Source organism: Rhipicephalus microplus, chromosome 3 (assembly GCF_043290135.1).
Source record: "Rhipicephalus microplus isolate Deutch F79 chromosome 3, USDA_Rmic, whole genome shotgun sequence".
Taxonomy (NCBI): Eukaryota; Metazoa; Arthropoda; class Arachnida; order Ixodida; family Ixodidae; genus Rhipicephalus; species Rhipicephalus microplus.
Window position 1 is genome coordinate 214084648 of NC_134702.1, and position 14791 is coordinate 214099438.

At 43.6% G+C, this 14791-nt stretch overlaps 1 protein-coding gene across 3 annotated transcripts in view; it reads left to right on the forward strand.

Moving 5' to 3' along the window:
* Nucleotides 1-10832, forward strand: part of LOC142804124 (venom metalloproteinase antarease TserMP_A-like) — a 156575-nt gene extending 145743 nt beyond the window's left edge. For 2 of the 3 annotated variants that reach the window (XM_075890705.1, XM_075890706.1), the window contains 2 exons: nucleotides 7607-7720; nucleotides 10726-10832. In XM_075890705.1, the coding sequence (XP_075746820.1) occupies nucleotides 7607-7720; nucleotides 10726-10764 (153 nt within the window). In that variant the 3' untranslated portion in view covers nucleotides 10765-10832. The remainder of the gene's footprint in view (nucleotides 1-7606; nucleotides 7721-10725) is intronic. The other variant, XM_075890707.1, reaches the window with a different exon arrangement.
* The last annotated feature ends 3959 nt before the right edge of the window (nucleotides 10833-14791 follow it).

Genomic DNA, 14791 nt, shown 5'->3' on the forward strand with positions numbered 1-14791 from the left:
GGGTTAACTGAAAATATTTTGGTATTGAGGTTATTGAGTAAATCTCTTCGACTGCTCAATGAAAGTTTCACGGCCTCGCACACTTTCCCAAACTACAATGAAGGGTGCTCATCGTCGTCGTCTGTATTTCGATCATTTTTGTCGCGTTGTAGTTCACCAGACTAATGAACCAACAAGGCCAACTAGCCGCTTCAAACAGGCTTCATTTACCCATACTTCATACTTATGGTAAAAACTTTGCCCCTCTACTAAATGCTTCGCATTTGTACGGATAGCTAGCTCGGTCGAAAAGCTAGCTCCGTTGTCTGTAAAGCCTTCTGCCAGCAGTGCAAGCTCCGTGTTCCCTCTTTTGAAAGACACGGCTCCGTGAGAGTGGTTGCTATCATGATATGAACCTCTGCTTGTGATCTTTTGTTACTTCTGCTTTCTTAGTGTGCGTGTTTTGGCTTCTCATAAGTTTTGTGACTCTTAGTCACCAGAGTGTCCGCATTGGCCTTTGCTCAACGTTTGCTTTCGCGTACATATACATTTTTGTGTTTTTTCAATTAACGTGATTTGGGCACCCGTCATTTTTTGCCTTAGTTCACACCGTCGTATCAAAAATTCATTCCTGTAATGAAAAACCAAGTTGCCTGGAATGCTGCTCTACAACCTCCGAGTGTCTCAGGAGAGTGATATATTGCAGTCGTGCTTCGTGCGATTGAGGCTTTATGAAAGAGACATATGTTAACATTACACTTTTGCATGCAGACATCTGCTTAGGAGCCATAGTTTAGTAAGAAGCAGTTTTATTTATTTCTATATTTTGAAGGAATTGTATAGCGCACAGGAGGTCAACGTGCCTGATGAGTGCAGAAAATACAGAAACTTCTTTAGCAGTTTCACACTATTCTCATTAATCAAGTTAAAGAGAAGTAATATTGTGTTGTAGCCGTCTACTAGAAACCACGATTGGGAAATTGTTTCGCGCCCAATACTTGCCAGCTATCAAAAAGTAAGACTTCACTGCATTCTCTGCCACTGTTGTTCGTTTAGTGTGGGCTACTCTTCTTCTAATCAGCTACTTAAAACTTGATGAATAAAACGATATGTCATATATGAATGCTTTTGTCATCTGAGAAAGTAGCACTGGCAAAGTCTTGAAAACTGCGTCACCACTATGTAGAGTCAACCGCGATGAGAATGACTGCAATGAGTACGACCGGTGGTTCTAGTGTTTCTCTTATTAGGTTATCAGCAATTGATAGTCATTTTTCGGAATTTTGATGTATGCTAAAACGTCAGGCCTGCGCGTAAGACTCAGCATTGTAACAGCGAAAGCTGCAAGAGCGGCCTTTTTAGAGCCTTTTTCTTAACAATATTTGGGTAACTGCTACAAGAACACTTGCAGGAAACTCACTACGCCATAAATCATAATAATTTTTGTGCAGGTAAAGAAGCAGTTTTTGTTTGTTTTCCTGTTATTCATTCAAAATAAATGGCACGTACTTGGTCTGGGGCATTTGCCAAGAATGAGTAGTTAAAAACTTGGAAGGTCGTTCGAAAAAGTTAAAAGATTCAAAAATAAAATGAAGAATAAAAATAAAATGGTAAGGACACGTATTATTCTAAATCAAGACTAGAGCTATTATGTTTTTGAGCTCGTATATCACGCTACCATAAAAATATTCAGAACAATTAAGAAGATAATAATTAGGTTTTCCGCATTTGAATAACGAAAGTTTCTAAAGGCAACTCTAAAATGGTGCTCGTTTAGTAGTTTGATTGAAATTACACGCGCTATCAAAGACATCTCTGTGGCAGTATCCGAAACCGGAAGCACCCACTACGCCATTCTTCGTCATTCCCTGGAGAAGCGTGGTGCCCGCTACGCAGGGTAAATGGATTTCGCGCCATTTTTATTGCGATAGCAATCATATAAAGACTCTTGGCTGGATTTCGCCGCCAGCGTCGACGACGATGTCATGCACCATATATGTATACGCATCTATATTTATGAAAATGCAAGAAAGAAAAAAATTCTAGAAAAAAAAGTTGTGGACCCCACGTACAGTAGGAATCTATGATATGCGAAGCACGAATGAGAAATGTTGATATGTCACTTTAAAACCAGCACAACGTTACGATTCGGAGGTAAACGATGCCGTATATGACTTCCATGTCATGATTATCTTGTTTGGATGTGTCGTTTACCTTCGTCGTCTATTTACGTCACGTGATACCAAATTTAGTATATATATATAGCGTACATAGCATATATGATATAATGTACAATTTAGTATATATATATATCTATATATATATATATATATATATATATATATATATATATATATAACAGCATGGATGTTGTCATGTTTTTACATGACATGCGTGTCAGGATTATTACATTTGTGCTAGTCATATTCTTCGTCATTTAGTGACGTCACGCAACACCAAATGTGATATATGTTGAGCTAGCAAAACGGCTGCGAGCGCATCAAGTTCAAGGTTTTTTTAAATTTAAAACCTTTTTAATATTATCTATAATACATAATTAATCCAAGCCTCTCTTTCAAGAAGTGAATTATTTAAAAAGCAAGGCACCGTCCCATTCATGGCCTATCCCCCTAGGTTGATTGAGCCAAGATGTTGAGGAACCAACCAACCAACCAATCTTGAAGGGCCCATTATACTCCAAGGTAGTGCTTACGCGCGCGCACACTCGGCTCAGCGACACTACATTCGCAAAACGCGAGCACTCTATAGTCTGATCCCAGGCGCGACCAGCGTCCGTCAGCGCGGCCCGATGGCAACAGACGGGAAGTGCGACATGATGCATTTCTCGCCAATGTGTTACCCAGACAACACAGCGTCTCCCTCTTTTCATGATGGAAGGACGCCGAACGCTCTGAAATGCGCATGCGCCAAAGCAATGCAGCGCGTGCCTGCGAGTCCATGGCAGGACCGGCGCCTGTCGTGGCAACGCCTGGTGACGTGACCTAATGAACGCCAGAGAGCACGTGCACTGCGTCACGCTGAAACGTATTTGCACCTTGACTGTGGCATGTAGTCGTGATCTCACATGACACGCATCACATGAGTATCATGTTTGAACCAGTCACATACTTTCGTCATCCATCGACGTCATGTTATACCAAATTTGGCATATGCGAAGCTAGCGAAACGGTCGTGAACGCATCATTAGTGTGGTATGTAGTCATGTTGTTACATGGCACGCATATCCTGATTATCTTGCTTGGATGTGCCATTTACCTATGTCGTCCGTTCGCGTCACGTAATACCGAGTTTGGTACATGCGAAGCTACCAAACGGCAGCGAGTGCATCATGAACGTAGCATGTAGTCGTGCCGTTACATGACACGCATCTCATACTTATCATGTTTGCACCTGTATCATACCTTCTTCGTCCATTCACGTCCCGTATTACCAAATTTGGTATAATTTAGAATAGCTAAACGGCTACAGCGCATCATGAGCGTGGCATGTAGTCTTGTTGTTACATGACACGCATCTCATGATTATCATGTTCGGACCAGTCACATAGCTTTGTCATCTATTCACGTACTGTAATACGGATTTTGGTATATGTGAGGCTAGCGAAAGGGCTGCGACCACCTCATGAGCGTGTCATGTAGTCATGTTGTTATATGACACGCATGCAATGATTTTTATGTTGGGTCTGTCGCTTGTGTTCGTCATGCAATCATGCCATACGATACCAGTTTTGCAACATGCCATGTGAACGAAACCACTACAACAGCTGCAAGACCATGAAATTATATCGTGACATTGGTGACATGCTTGTCATGAATTTCATGTTATGACTCGTCATAAATGTTCTTCATACAGCCATGCGGCGTTATACCAAGTTTGGTATCGATAGAATTATCGAAACGGCCAGGAGAGCTAAAGGTCGTAGGCGGCTAGATAGATAGATAGATAGATAGATAGATAGATAGATAGATAGATAGATAGATAGATAGATACGCTCAGTCACCGAAGTTCGCTAAGAAATGCTTCACATTTAAAAGACCCTGGCGCGTGGAATCGAACGTGGAACCTCCACGTCGTAAATGCGAGCCATTAACGACTGAGTCACCGAAAGTTACCTCCTTCAACCTTCTAACATAAAGCCATTCCTATCTACCACTTACCGCCGTTTGTGGGTATTTCAGAGGGCAACTATCATGTTTTCAGCATTATAAGCAAGATGGCGCAGTGAGCGCTTGGCGGCTCTCATATCTCACGCGTATTTTGGCCCACGTAGAGAATAAAGGGGTGTACGCTCGATCGCGTGCTCTTATCTTGAAGTGGGGAGAATCGTACCTCTGGGCTAGCCTTTCAGTTTCTTTGGAACAATTCTGTTGTAGTTAATGGGCACACAAAGATCACTGCGATCGTTGCACTGCCTGCGCTTGAGAAAAGGGCGCTCTTATCAGACACAGCGAAGTAACAACTGAGACGCTCATTTGCGTCATTCTGTACCTGCGAATACGTTTTGTGCGTCCTTTGTGCATGAGAAACGCCGGGCACGTTTCGATCTGCTTGCTATTCTGCGCATAAACTTCCAATTTGTTACTCTCGCGTTCATTGCTTAGCCTTTGTGGCAAAGCTATGACTTTTTAGGGCGAAGATCCTTAAAGCGGCACCTGTTCGTCCCTCGTAGTAGTAGTCGTAGTGTGTAACAAGTGTTACATTTTGACCGGCACGGTGGGAGTTTTCTCCTGTGCTTTGTTGAACTCTAAAAAGTTCGCGGCGTGCGTATTAACTAAACGCCGAATGCTCCTGTCTCTCATTCGCCATTAGCCGCCATTGGCATGTTTCAGTACGAAACGTTTGTAGAAGTAGAAGTGTTAAAAGCCGACTTCTGCTTTCTCACATTCCCAGTAGCAGCCTTTCTTTAACTCCAAAGTTGTGCCTGGTGAGATTTCTCCTGTGCGTGAATAAGCAATCAAAATCTTTTGTTTCAAAACGCCGTTGATTGATGAAATAAACCAACGAAATACGCCAGATGTTTTCTAAAAGCAAAAAAAAGACGCCAGATGTTTTTAAAGCAAAACAAAAAACTGGCAGCATATCCACGAGGGAATAATGGAGAGTGGGGCGAAGCATTCGTCTGTCAATTTTTTTTAGGTTTAGCGAGCGTTGTGCCACAGTGCTATGAACACAGTGAACTAGTATATACCATGAACTCGAGGTGGTTAAAGATGGGAAGTAGACCCGAAGCGCAAGCTGTAAGAAAGTGTACGTGTGCCACCTTTCGTTTTGTCCTCGGAATGTCCGCTGGATGGCGGTGCGTCTATATGGGGAATATATGATGAAAAGATGCGAGATGGTGATACTTCGAGTGTTGAATAGGTGGACGAATGGACACACAGACAGATGGATGGACGCGTGAACGGACGCAGGGGCGGATGCATGGACAAACGCAGGGGCGGACGCATGAACAGATGCACGCACGGACGGGCGGATGGACCCATGGACGGTCACACAGACGGACGCATGAATGGATGGAAGCAAGAACGAATGGACGAACGAATGCTTCGCCCCACTCTCCATCATTCATTCCGTGGATATGCTACCATTTCTTTTTGTGCTTCGGATAATGGCGGTGAATAATTATGGCTCAGGCTTTTGTTATGAGTTGGAGCATTCGACGAGTAAATCGTGGCCGGATTCTCATTATATTACACATATTAGTTCATTTATTTTTCCAAAACGTTTTATTGTTCACGTTGACGTGATTCCTATCCTGACAAGAAACCTGCATATATAGGGTCAGTTTGCAGCGAGGTTTCAAGCACTGAGCCAGCGGTGAAATCCTGAGCTGGTACGCACGGTACCCGTGTTCGAATTCAAATGTGTGATTGTGGTGTTTTCCATTTATATGATTTTTTTATTCTTATTTTCTGTGAGAGTTGTTGCGGACACTGGCAGTGGTGGCGGACAGCTACGGCGGACGCGACCCTTGTTTTTTACCTGTTCACAGCTTTGGTTGTAAAATATATGAAAATTAGGATTTATTTGTCCAACAATATTACCCAGAAAATATTAAAGCAATCGTATTCAACGAATTTAGGGGTACCTTCTGGTAAATAGGACGCAGTGTCAACAATAAAGGGATGATTTTTTGTATTTTCAAATTTGCCAAACACATTTGGTGGCCCGTCATGTTCGTGGTCGTTTCTCGATTGGCTGTAAGAGAGCTGACTTAGCACAACATTTTTTTTTTGCGCCTGCTAAAAGAAGCTTGACTATGTTGCGCGCTCACAGTGCTGCAAGCGAAATTCAACCGGCTGATTTCGAGGCTCTTGCTTGGTGTGCAAAATTTTTTCCGCAGTTCACCAAATGTAATCTTTGGGGCCGGAAAACTGCAGGGCTCTCAAACAGAACAATACTTTGTCGCTCATGTATGAACAGCGTAGCCAGATATAAGATATATCTGAAAGAATGAAGAAAACTTTGAGGACTCATTTCTTTATTTTCGTCATCATCATTATCATCATCATCATCATTATCATCATCATCATCAGCCTGAATACGTCCACTGCAGGACAACGGCCTCTCCCATGTTCCGCCCGTTAACCCGGTCCTGTGCTTGTTTCTGCCAATTTATACCCGCAAACTTCTTAATTTCATCTGCCCACCTAACCTTCTGTCTCCCCCTAATTCGCTTGCCTTCTCTGGGAATCCAGTTAGTTACCCTTAATGAACAGCAGTTATCCTGTCTACGCGCTACATGTCCGGCCCATGTCCACTTCCTCTTCTTTATTTCAACTATAATATCCTTAACCCCCATTTGTCCCCTAATCCACTATGCTCTCTTCTTGTCTCTTAAGGTTACACCTACCATTTTCCTTTCCATTGCTGGCTGAATTGTCCTCAATTTAAGCTGAACCCTCTTTGTAAGTCTCCAGGTTTCTGCTCCGTAGCTTTCTTTATATTACCCGACAGTAAAAAAACGAGCTGATATTGAAGCGAAGGAAAATACGGAAGATGGTAATTGTATTGTTTATGGTGTATATTTTGAACTGCTGCAAGGCGATCAAGCGAAGTGCACGAAAATGCAAGTTGCCGCAGGCAAGGACCAACCTTCAGTCAAACAACGCCGGTGGTCGTTTCTTTGTTCACTTTTATTGAATATTTATGTGTATTAAAACTTTGAAGCCATGGTGGCGACTAAGCCTGCACGTGCCATGTGAAAGCATCAAATCTGCCGGCACGAAAGCGTCACTGTGATCGTGGGTTGAGTCCCTGTGGTGGCGAGTTGGCTTTTCGTCCGCTTTAATTCTTTCATGTCTATATCGAAATCGCTAAAGTGTATTTAAAATCACACAATTAACGTCCTTATAGACTTATTTGCCTTCGTTGCCGGCTGGGTATGATTAAGGTGTAGTATTTCTGGATGGGTAGTGCTTTTTAATGCATGTTTGCTGTTAAAAAATCTTCGTTACGGTTGTGTGGTTGTCGAAGTCGAATCGGGTGCAATTGCTTGGTTGTTGTACACGATACCAATAATATGCGTATTGCGTGTGTGGCGTCTGCACCTTCGTCTTTAGGAGACTGGGTTGTTAGACTAAAAAGTCCGCCTGTCTTATTTCAGCCGCCCCACCTAAGCACGCGCTGCAAAATGAATTGCTGCAAGATAGTGCCTTCATTCGGACGAAGCTGTCTGCAAGTACCTATACCAGAAGGCATGGAGTGCATGAAAGGGCAGGTGCGAGTTAACTTAATGTTGCTGTTTTTTTAGAGAATAGTACAATCTGTTTCTGTGAAATAACACTGGCATGCGATGTGTCCTTCTCAGTTCGATTTTTTCTCGTTGAAAGAATGCACGATAAGCAACAAGTGTTAACTGCTAAGCTTGAAAGTGAAATTTCGGAGGTGAATTTTCACTGTCGCATTTTACATAACCAGTGAAGCTTCAGAAAACGCTCATGCGGTGTCACTGAAATCAACATTGCAAATTCTGCGCTAGAGTTGTCTTCAGCTTTTTACTGGTGCCGGTGCTTCCTTGTGCACATATTCATCGTCACGTTTGCACTTCAAAAAGCCTTGAAAACCTAGAGCTTTCCTATAAAACTTGCTTTCGCGCACTTGCATGCAAACTACCACAACCATGGCATATAGTTGCCATTGTACTTTATATTTCAAATATCTGAAAAAAAATACTATACATAAGGAGTTTAAGTTATTTTGCAGATTTAACGTCCCAGAATCAGGGAATTATTATTAGCTGTTGTGGGGGGCTGTGGAAATTTCAACCATCTAGATTTTTTGATTATGCACCGCAATATAAGTACGCGCATTTCTATCAATTACCATCTATCGTAAATATGGCCGCCACAGCAGGGATGTGGTCCCACGACCTTTGGGTCATCAATAAATCAGAACAAACAGTTGGCCACCGTGGTGTTTTGGAGACCAGACATAGGCTACTGAAGCATTGTCGCCTTGCTTTCATAACAGGTCGTTTAGCTATGTGTGCAGTACTTTTGAACACACGTAGAAGTGTAGTCAAATGACTGTGGCGTGCAGGCGATATTGCGGTGCACATAAGCAGAATATTCTGTTTGCTTCATGAGTTAGTCGCTCGTGAACAGAACGCGGAAAATTTTTGTGAAGATGCTCCTTTCTTTGTTAGACAGAACCAAACGAAGCGAACACACAACGCGGACAACAAAATTTCACGCCCCGCCGTGGTGGTCTAGTGGATAAGGTACTCGGCTGCTGACCCGCAGGTTGCAGGATCTAATGGCGGCCACGGCGGCTGCATTTTCGGTAGAGGCGTAAATGCTGTAGGCCCGTGTGCTCAGATTTGGTTGCACGTTAAAGAAACTCTGGTGGTCAAAATTTCCGAATTTCTTCACTACAGCGTCTCTGATAATCACATGATTGTTTTGAGACAATAAACGCTGCATATAAATCTATCAACAAAATTGTAAGAGAATTTAACTGTTGCCTTTAACGTCGGTGTAGTGGTTGGGGACATAAATTGAAAGCAATTAAGATGGTGAAAGAGTGATTTTTCCGTGAGTGCTACCTGAAGTCAGAGCCCCATTATAATGACGATAGTTATATCGCGAGAACAAAACGACGACACAGAGGCAAGAAGGACACGAAGGACATGGGAGAGTTAACCTTGTCTCTGTGTCGTCGTTTTGATCTCGCGCTATACCTATCGTCATGCCATACCAACTAGCCCAAGCTGCCACACTCTCAATACGATGTCTCTTTTGTGTAGTCAATTCAGCAATAAGGAATGCGTTTTCTACATCCTTAGTTGGGCATTTCTGTGCGTGTAATCCCAAGGAGAGTTAACTTCGCAGCCAAAGTGACGAGTTGCGCCGCCTTGCGAACGTGAATTGTTGCCGTGTTTTGGTACTTGCACAAAATTTTGTGCCAGTGGAATAAGAGTGTGCTGTTGTGCAACATGTAATTCTGGCGTGCGGAACTATGCATTGAATGATATGTTAAGTTTATTGCCCGAAACCACCATGATTATCCGATACGCCGAAGTGTAGGGCTCCGGAAATTTTGACCACCTGAGGTTTTTTTAACGTGCACCGGAATCTGAGTGTACGGGCCTACATTTCCGCCTTCATCGGAAATGCAGCCGCCACAACCGACCTGCGGGTCAGCAGCCGAGTACCTTAGCCACTAAACCACCGTAGCTGGGCTGCGGGACTATGCAGGGTCGGAAAATTTCAGCATTGCGGAATAGGAGCGCTAAACTCGCGTTTCGTTGCTGTTGGTTGCGCTTTCTGTGCCACTACTGCAGTCGTTGATTCTAGACGTTCATGTAAAAATATGTTAAGGTGATGCTTCCCGAAAACGGAAAAGCGTCATGGTGCAGGCTTAAGTTCGCAATCAAACTCCACGCTCGCGCATTATATATAGCTCACAAATGAAGTTGCAACTGTTATATTTCCTGTGTATTGCCCCTGCCTTTATTACACTCTTTTAATATTCTTATTTTGCAAGTTAGGAAATTTCGGCTAGAAGATGTTGCGCAACTCTTGAAGACGTTTGCTGCACTGATCGATACTTTGGAGAAAATGAATGAAAGTTAGTGCCGTGTGAAGTCGAATGTGTTCTTGACACATTTACTTGGTGCAAGTATTCAGCATCTTCATGCACAATCTATCAGTGTCTGTTATTGTACTGCAAGGTTTGGTAAAGTGCAGCTATTTTCACGCTTCAGTCCTGCCTTCGTCTCATGTACAGGCACCATCTGGCACAGGACCAATATAGGTAAAGCGTTGGCGTATTGTGTAAGTCACACGGCTTACCAATTGGTGATACGCAGATTGTTGCTGTGGCTACCTGGGCTGTATGCCGCGTACCCTCGAAGAAACATCGATGAAGTACAACGTTTAGAGGATTATTTTGCGAATGCAAGATGAATTTATGACTCCCTGTATTCGATGACTAATACAGCACCACAACATAAAATACAAGTTCTTTCCGCGTGGCGTTACAGTGCTTAGTGTATACAGGCAAAAATCTGACAAAAAAGTACAAAAAAAGTGTGTCGCTATTAAGAAGGTGAAATGGCCTCTTGACCTTACCGGATGCAGTACGTTGAGAGCATAAATATGTAAAAGAAGCTAGTTAAAACCTGCGACTATAGCTCAAAAGCCTAGGGTGGACACTGGTATCTATATTTGTAAATGTAATTTGGCTAACATTTGTGTTACTGCTTTGATTTTTTTGTTCCAGACTTGCAGAAAAGGAAAGTGTGGAAAGCACAAGTGGTGAAGCGCAAGACAACTAACACGTTTATCCTTTGTTTAAGAAACAAATATATCTGTTCCTTGATTATTAAACCACATTGTCGCAAGCCTAGTAACTTACGTTGAATTCTGCTACGATATGTTTCCATTGCTATATGGGTAACTCTCTTCCGACCAAAAGGCAGACCAAGAAGATAGTTTAGGGAGTTATAACACGCTGTGATTATTCATCTCATGAAAACAATCAGCATGGTGCTGCATCTGTGACCATTAAAAAGCTGCTGAAAGGCGGTTGAACGAGACTGTGAATCAGGTAGCATACAATACGTACATTTGCTACCTCATCTATTGCACAATGGGGCTAAATGTGTCAATTTACACGCGTCCGCATTACGATCGAACGCAGATGTCACATATTATGGAGGAAGAAGAGCACGCGGACGTGCCTTATATACGAGCCATCAGCGGCGTTCCTTGGCACTATAGCTCAGGAATGAGCAATGGTGCGCTAGGAGTGACTGAGTCATAGCAGCGCATGTGTAGGGTTTATTGCACTGTGATACACGCCGGCGGCAAACAAAACATGGTTGTAGCCAAGACTAGTCAGCGCCAGCCAACATCGAGCAGCAGTTGTCGACAGGGAACTGAATATACCCAGTCAACCATCATAGTTTTCTTATCAATACACCAATTGTTTAACTCATCTGATATACACAATACAAGACACCTATTAGCTGCGAAAAAAGGTATTACATTAGGCAGTCGGGCCGATGTTTTAACACCAGAGCATGTGAGCATTTTTACTAAGAACCAATTCCAACGAAGATCTTGGAAGTTACGGCAACAAGTGTAAAAGTGCTTGACTATTCGACTACGCGACCTTTGTTAGCGTGGAAAAGAAAGAAAAACCAGAAAGCAAACTACAAGAGGGTTCTCAGATTTGGAAATAAGGCATGAAGTGTGTAAGCGCGTGGAATTTCTATTGAAAGTGACAAAGACATGCAGTTTTTGTATGCTCAGCTTTGTGCGAAAGAAAAAAATGAAAAAAGGAGTGTTTGTTTTTCACGTGTCTTCTCTCGGCTTTCTTTTTTACACTGCCAATACTTAGGATAGGCTTCGCCCCAACTCTCACCCTCCCCCCCCCCCCCAGCTACACATAGACAAAAAAAGAAACTACTTTACAACTAATGCACATAGCTAAGTGACTGCGAGACGCAGTCATTACATAGTTTTTTGTCAGTGGTAAGGTTTAATGCATTATTTGCGAATACCTGAAATTGTACTTGACACCATTGTCATTCGTTTCTTTGCTTGAATGTAATGATCGTGGTCTGCTGTCTTTGCCTGTTATGAGTATCTATGTACTCCGGCACCTTACCCCTTGTTGAATAATAATCCGGATCGGACCAACCTGGAGTGGTCCAGACTTCATCAATGCGTCCAAGTCATCTTAGCCCCCATGGGAGGATATTGCAGAATATTCTCTTGAAGCGGGCGTGAATATCGATGAGAATGAAGTGGGGAGAGGCACGCTATAGAGAAAGGACAGGTTGGGTTTCATGACGAATGCACGAGTTGCCCCCGATGAACGTCTGCAGATCGATTATTTGTTACATTTTGTGCACAAAACCAGGGAACCGCGCCTTCGGAGACTTCCCTTAGCGTCACGACATTGGCGACCGCTGATCATTTTCGCAAGAAGCACGGCTCAATCAGAACTGGTGTCACCCGAGCCCTAGCACTGCTATCGGACTTGCTGCAGCAACGGGATCCTGACGCCTCCCAGATGAACGGTCACAATATTTTTCTAAACAATTAAGAAGCAGCACTTTCAAGGCCCGACGACGCCATTTTGGCGGCAACGGACGAAGAAGACACGGACCATGAAGTGCAAGCAGCAGGCGAGTACAACGTAAATATTCTTTACGCCATGTCACGAGCCAAGTTCTGGCGATAAGAAAGTGAGAAGGCAGCCACAGTGCAGGCACGAACCACTGGATCTGGGCCAAACAATCACAAACTTCGGCATTTCGGCAAATAAACAGGGCAGGCGAGAGCGCACCGTCTGATTAAGGTTTAACTGCCCGAGCTCCAGACACCAACTTTTGATGGCAGTCTTCGTGGATGGCAGTCCTTTTGGGATCATTTCGATGCTGCCATTCACACAAATACCGAGGTGCCGCGCATTGACAAATTCAATTAATCTCCTCATCTACCAAACCAGGAGTGCGAAACGAGCTGCCGAAGGCATCCGCCTAGCGGAGCAGAATTACGACCTTGCAAACAAGACCCTCCAGGATCACTTTGGACGCAAGTATCTTCTTGTGAACGATCATGTTGAACATCTGCTTGCGCTAAGCCCCATGAAAAGCTCATCAGCGTCCTGAGGCTTCGTCTGCTGCATGATTGTATGCAGTTCCACGTTAGTGCCTTTGAAGGTCTAAGAGTTGCGTCCGACTAGTACTCTGTGGTCTTAAATCGCGTTCTGATGCAATGTCTGCCAGAAGACTCGCCATTGTGTGCAGGCACAAATCGAAAGAATCGAACTGCGCCTCCAGCATTGCCCAAACACCTGAAGACCAAACGCGGCTAGCCAAGAATTTACTAACGTTTCTCCGCAGTCAAGTACAAATTCCGGTGGAGGGCCGCTTACAGTCTTGTCATGCGTCACAAGATGAACCCAGGACCTACATATCCGAAGAAATGTATGACACAAAAATACACTGTCAGCGTCCCTCCTTCCGGGGTCTACTTTGCCTGTTAGATCAGCGTGCCCACTCTGCCACAGCAAGGATTACATGATCACTGCCTGCAATGCCAACCTATCTGCTGAACAGAAGCAGGGTAAGGCTGCAGTACACCAATTGTTGCTTCCGCTGTGAAACACGGAATCAGACCCTCAGAATCTGCAGGAGTTTTAAATTCGAAGCGTTTCTTAGTGAACTTCGGCTGCTTTGAGCGTATCTATCTATCTATCTATCTATCTATCTATCTATCTATCTATCTATCTATCTATCTATCTATCTATCTATCTATCTATCTATCTATCTATCTATCTATCTATCTATCTATCTATCTATCTATCTATGAAGCCGCCTACAATGTTTAGCTCTCCTGGCCGTTTCGATAATGGTATCGATACCAAACTTGGTATAGCTTAAAATGACTGTATGAAGAGCATACTCGACTAGTCATAACATTAAAATAATGAAATGTATGTCATGAATGTCATAAATTATATATTATGGTCCTGCAGCTCTTGCGGTCGTTTCGTTCGCATGCCATGTTGAAAAACTGCTATGGTATGACATGATTGCATGCCGATCACAAGTGAAAGACCCTAACATGAAAATCATTACAAGCGTGTCATATAACAACATGACTACATGCCACGCTCATGATGCGCTCGCGGCTGTTTCGGTAGCGTCACATATACCAAATTTGGTAGTACGGTACGTGAATGGATGCCCGCCGCGGTGGTCTAGTGGCTAAGGTACTCGTCTGCTGACCCGCCGGTCACGGGTTCAATTCCCGGCTGCGGCGGCTGCATTTCCGATGGAGGTGGAAATGTTTTAGGCCCGTTTGCTCAGATTTGGGCGCACGGTAAAGAACCTCAGGTGGTCGGAATTTCTGGAGCCCTCCACTACGGCGTCTCTCATAATCAAATGGTCGTTTTGGCACGTTAAACCCCACAAATCAATCAATCAACGTGAATGGATGACGAAGGTATGTGACCGGTGCAAACATGATAATCATGAGCTGCTTTGTCATGTAACAACATGACTATATGCCGCGCTCATGATGCGCTGGTGGCTGTCCCGCTAGCTTCACCTATGCCAAATTTGGTATTACGGGACGTGAATGGATGAAGAAGGTATGATACTGGTGCAAACATGATAAACATGAGATTCGCGTCATGTAACAACATGACTACATGGTACCCTCATGGTGCGTTCGCGTTCGCTGCTGTTTTGCTAGCTTCACTTGTACAAAACTCGATATTACGCGACGCGAACGGACGACACAGGTAAATGACACATTCAAATATGATA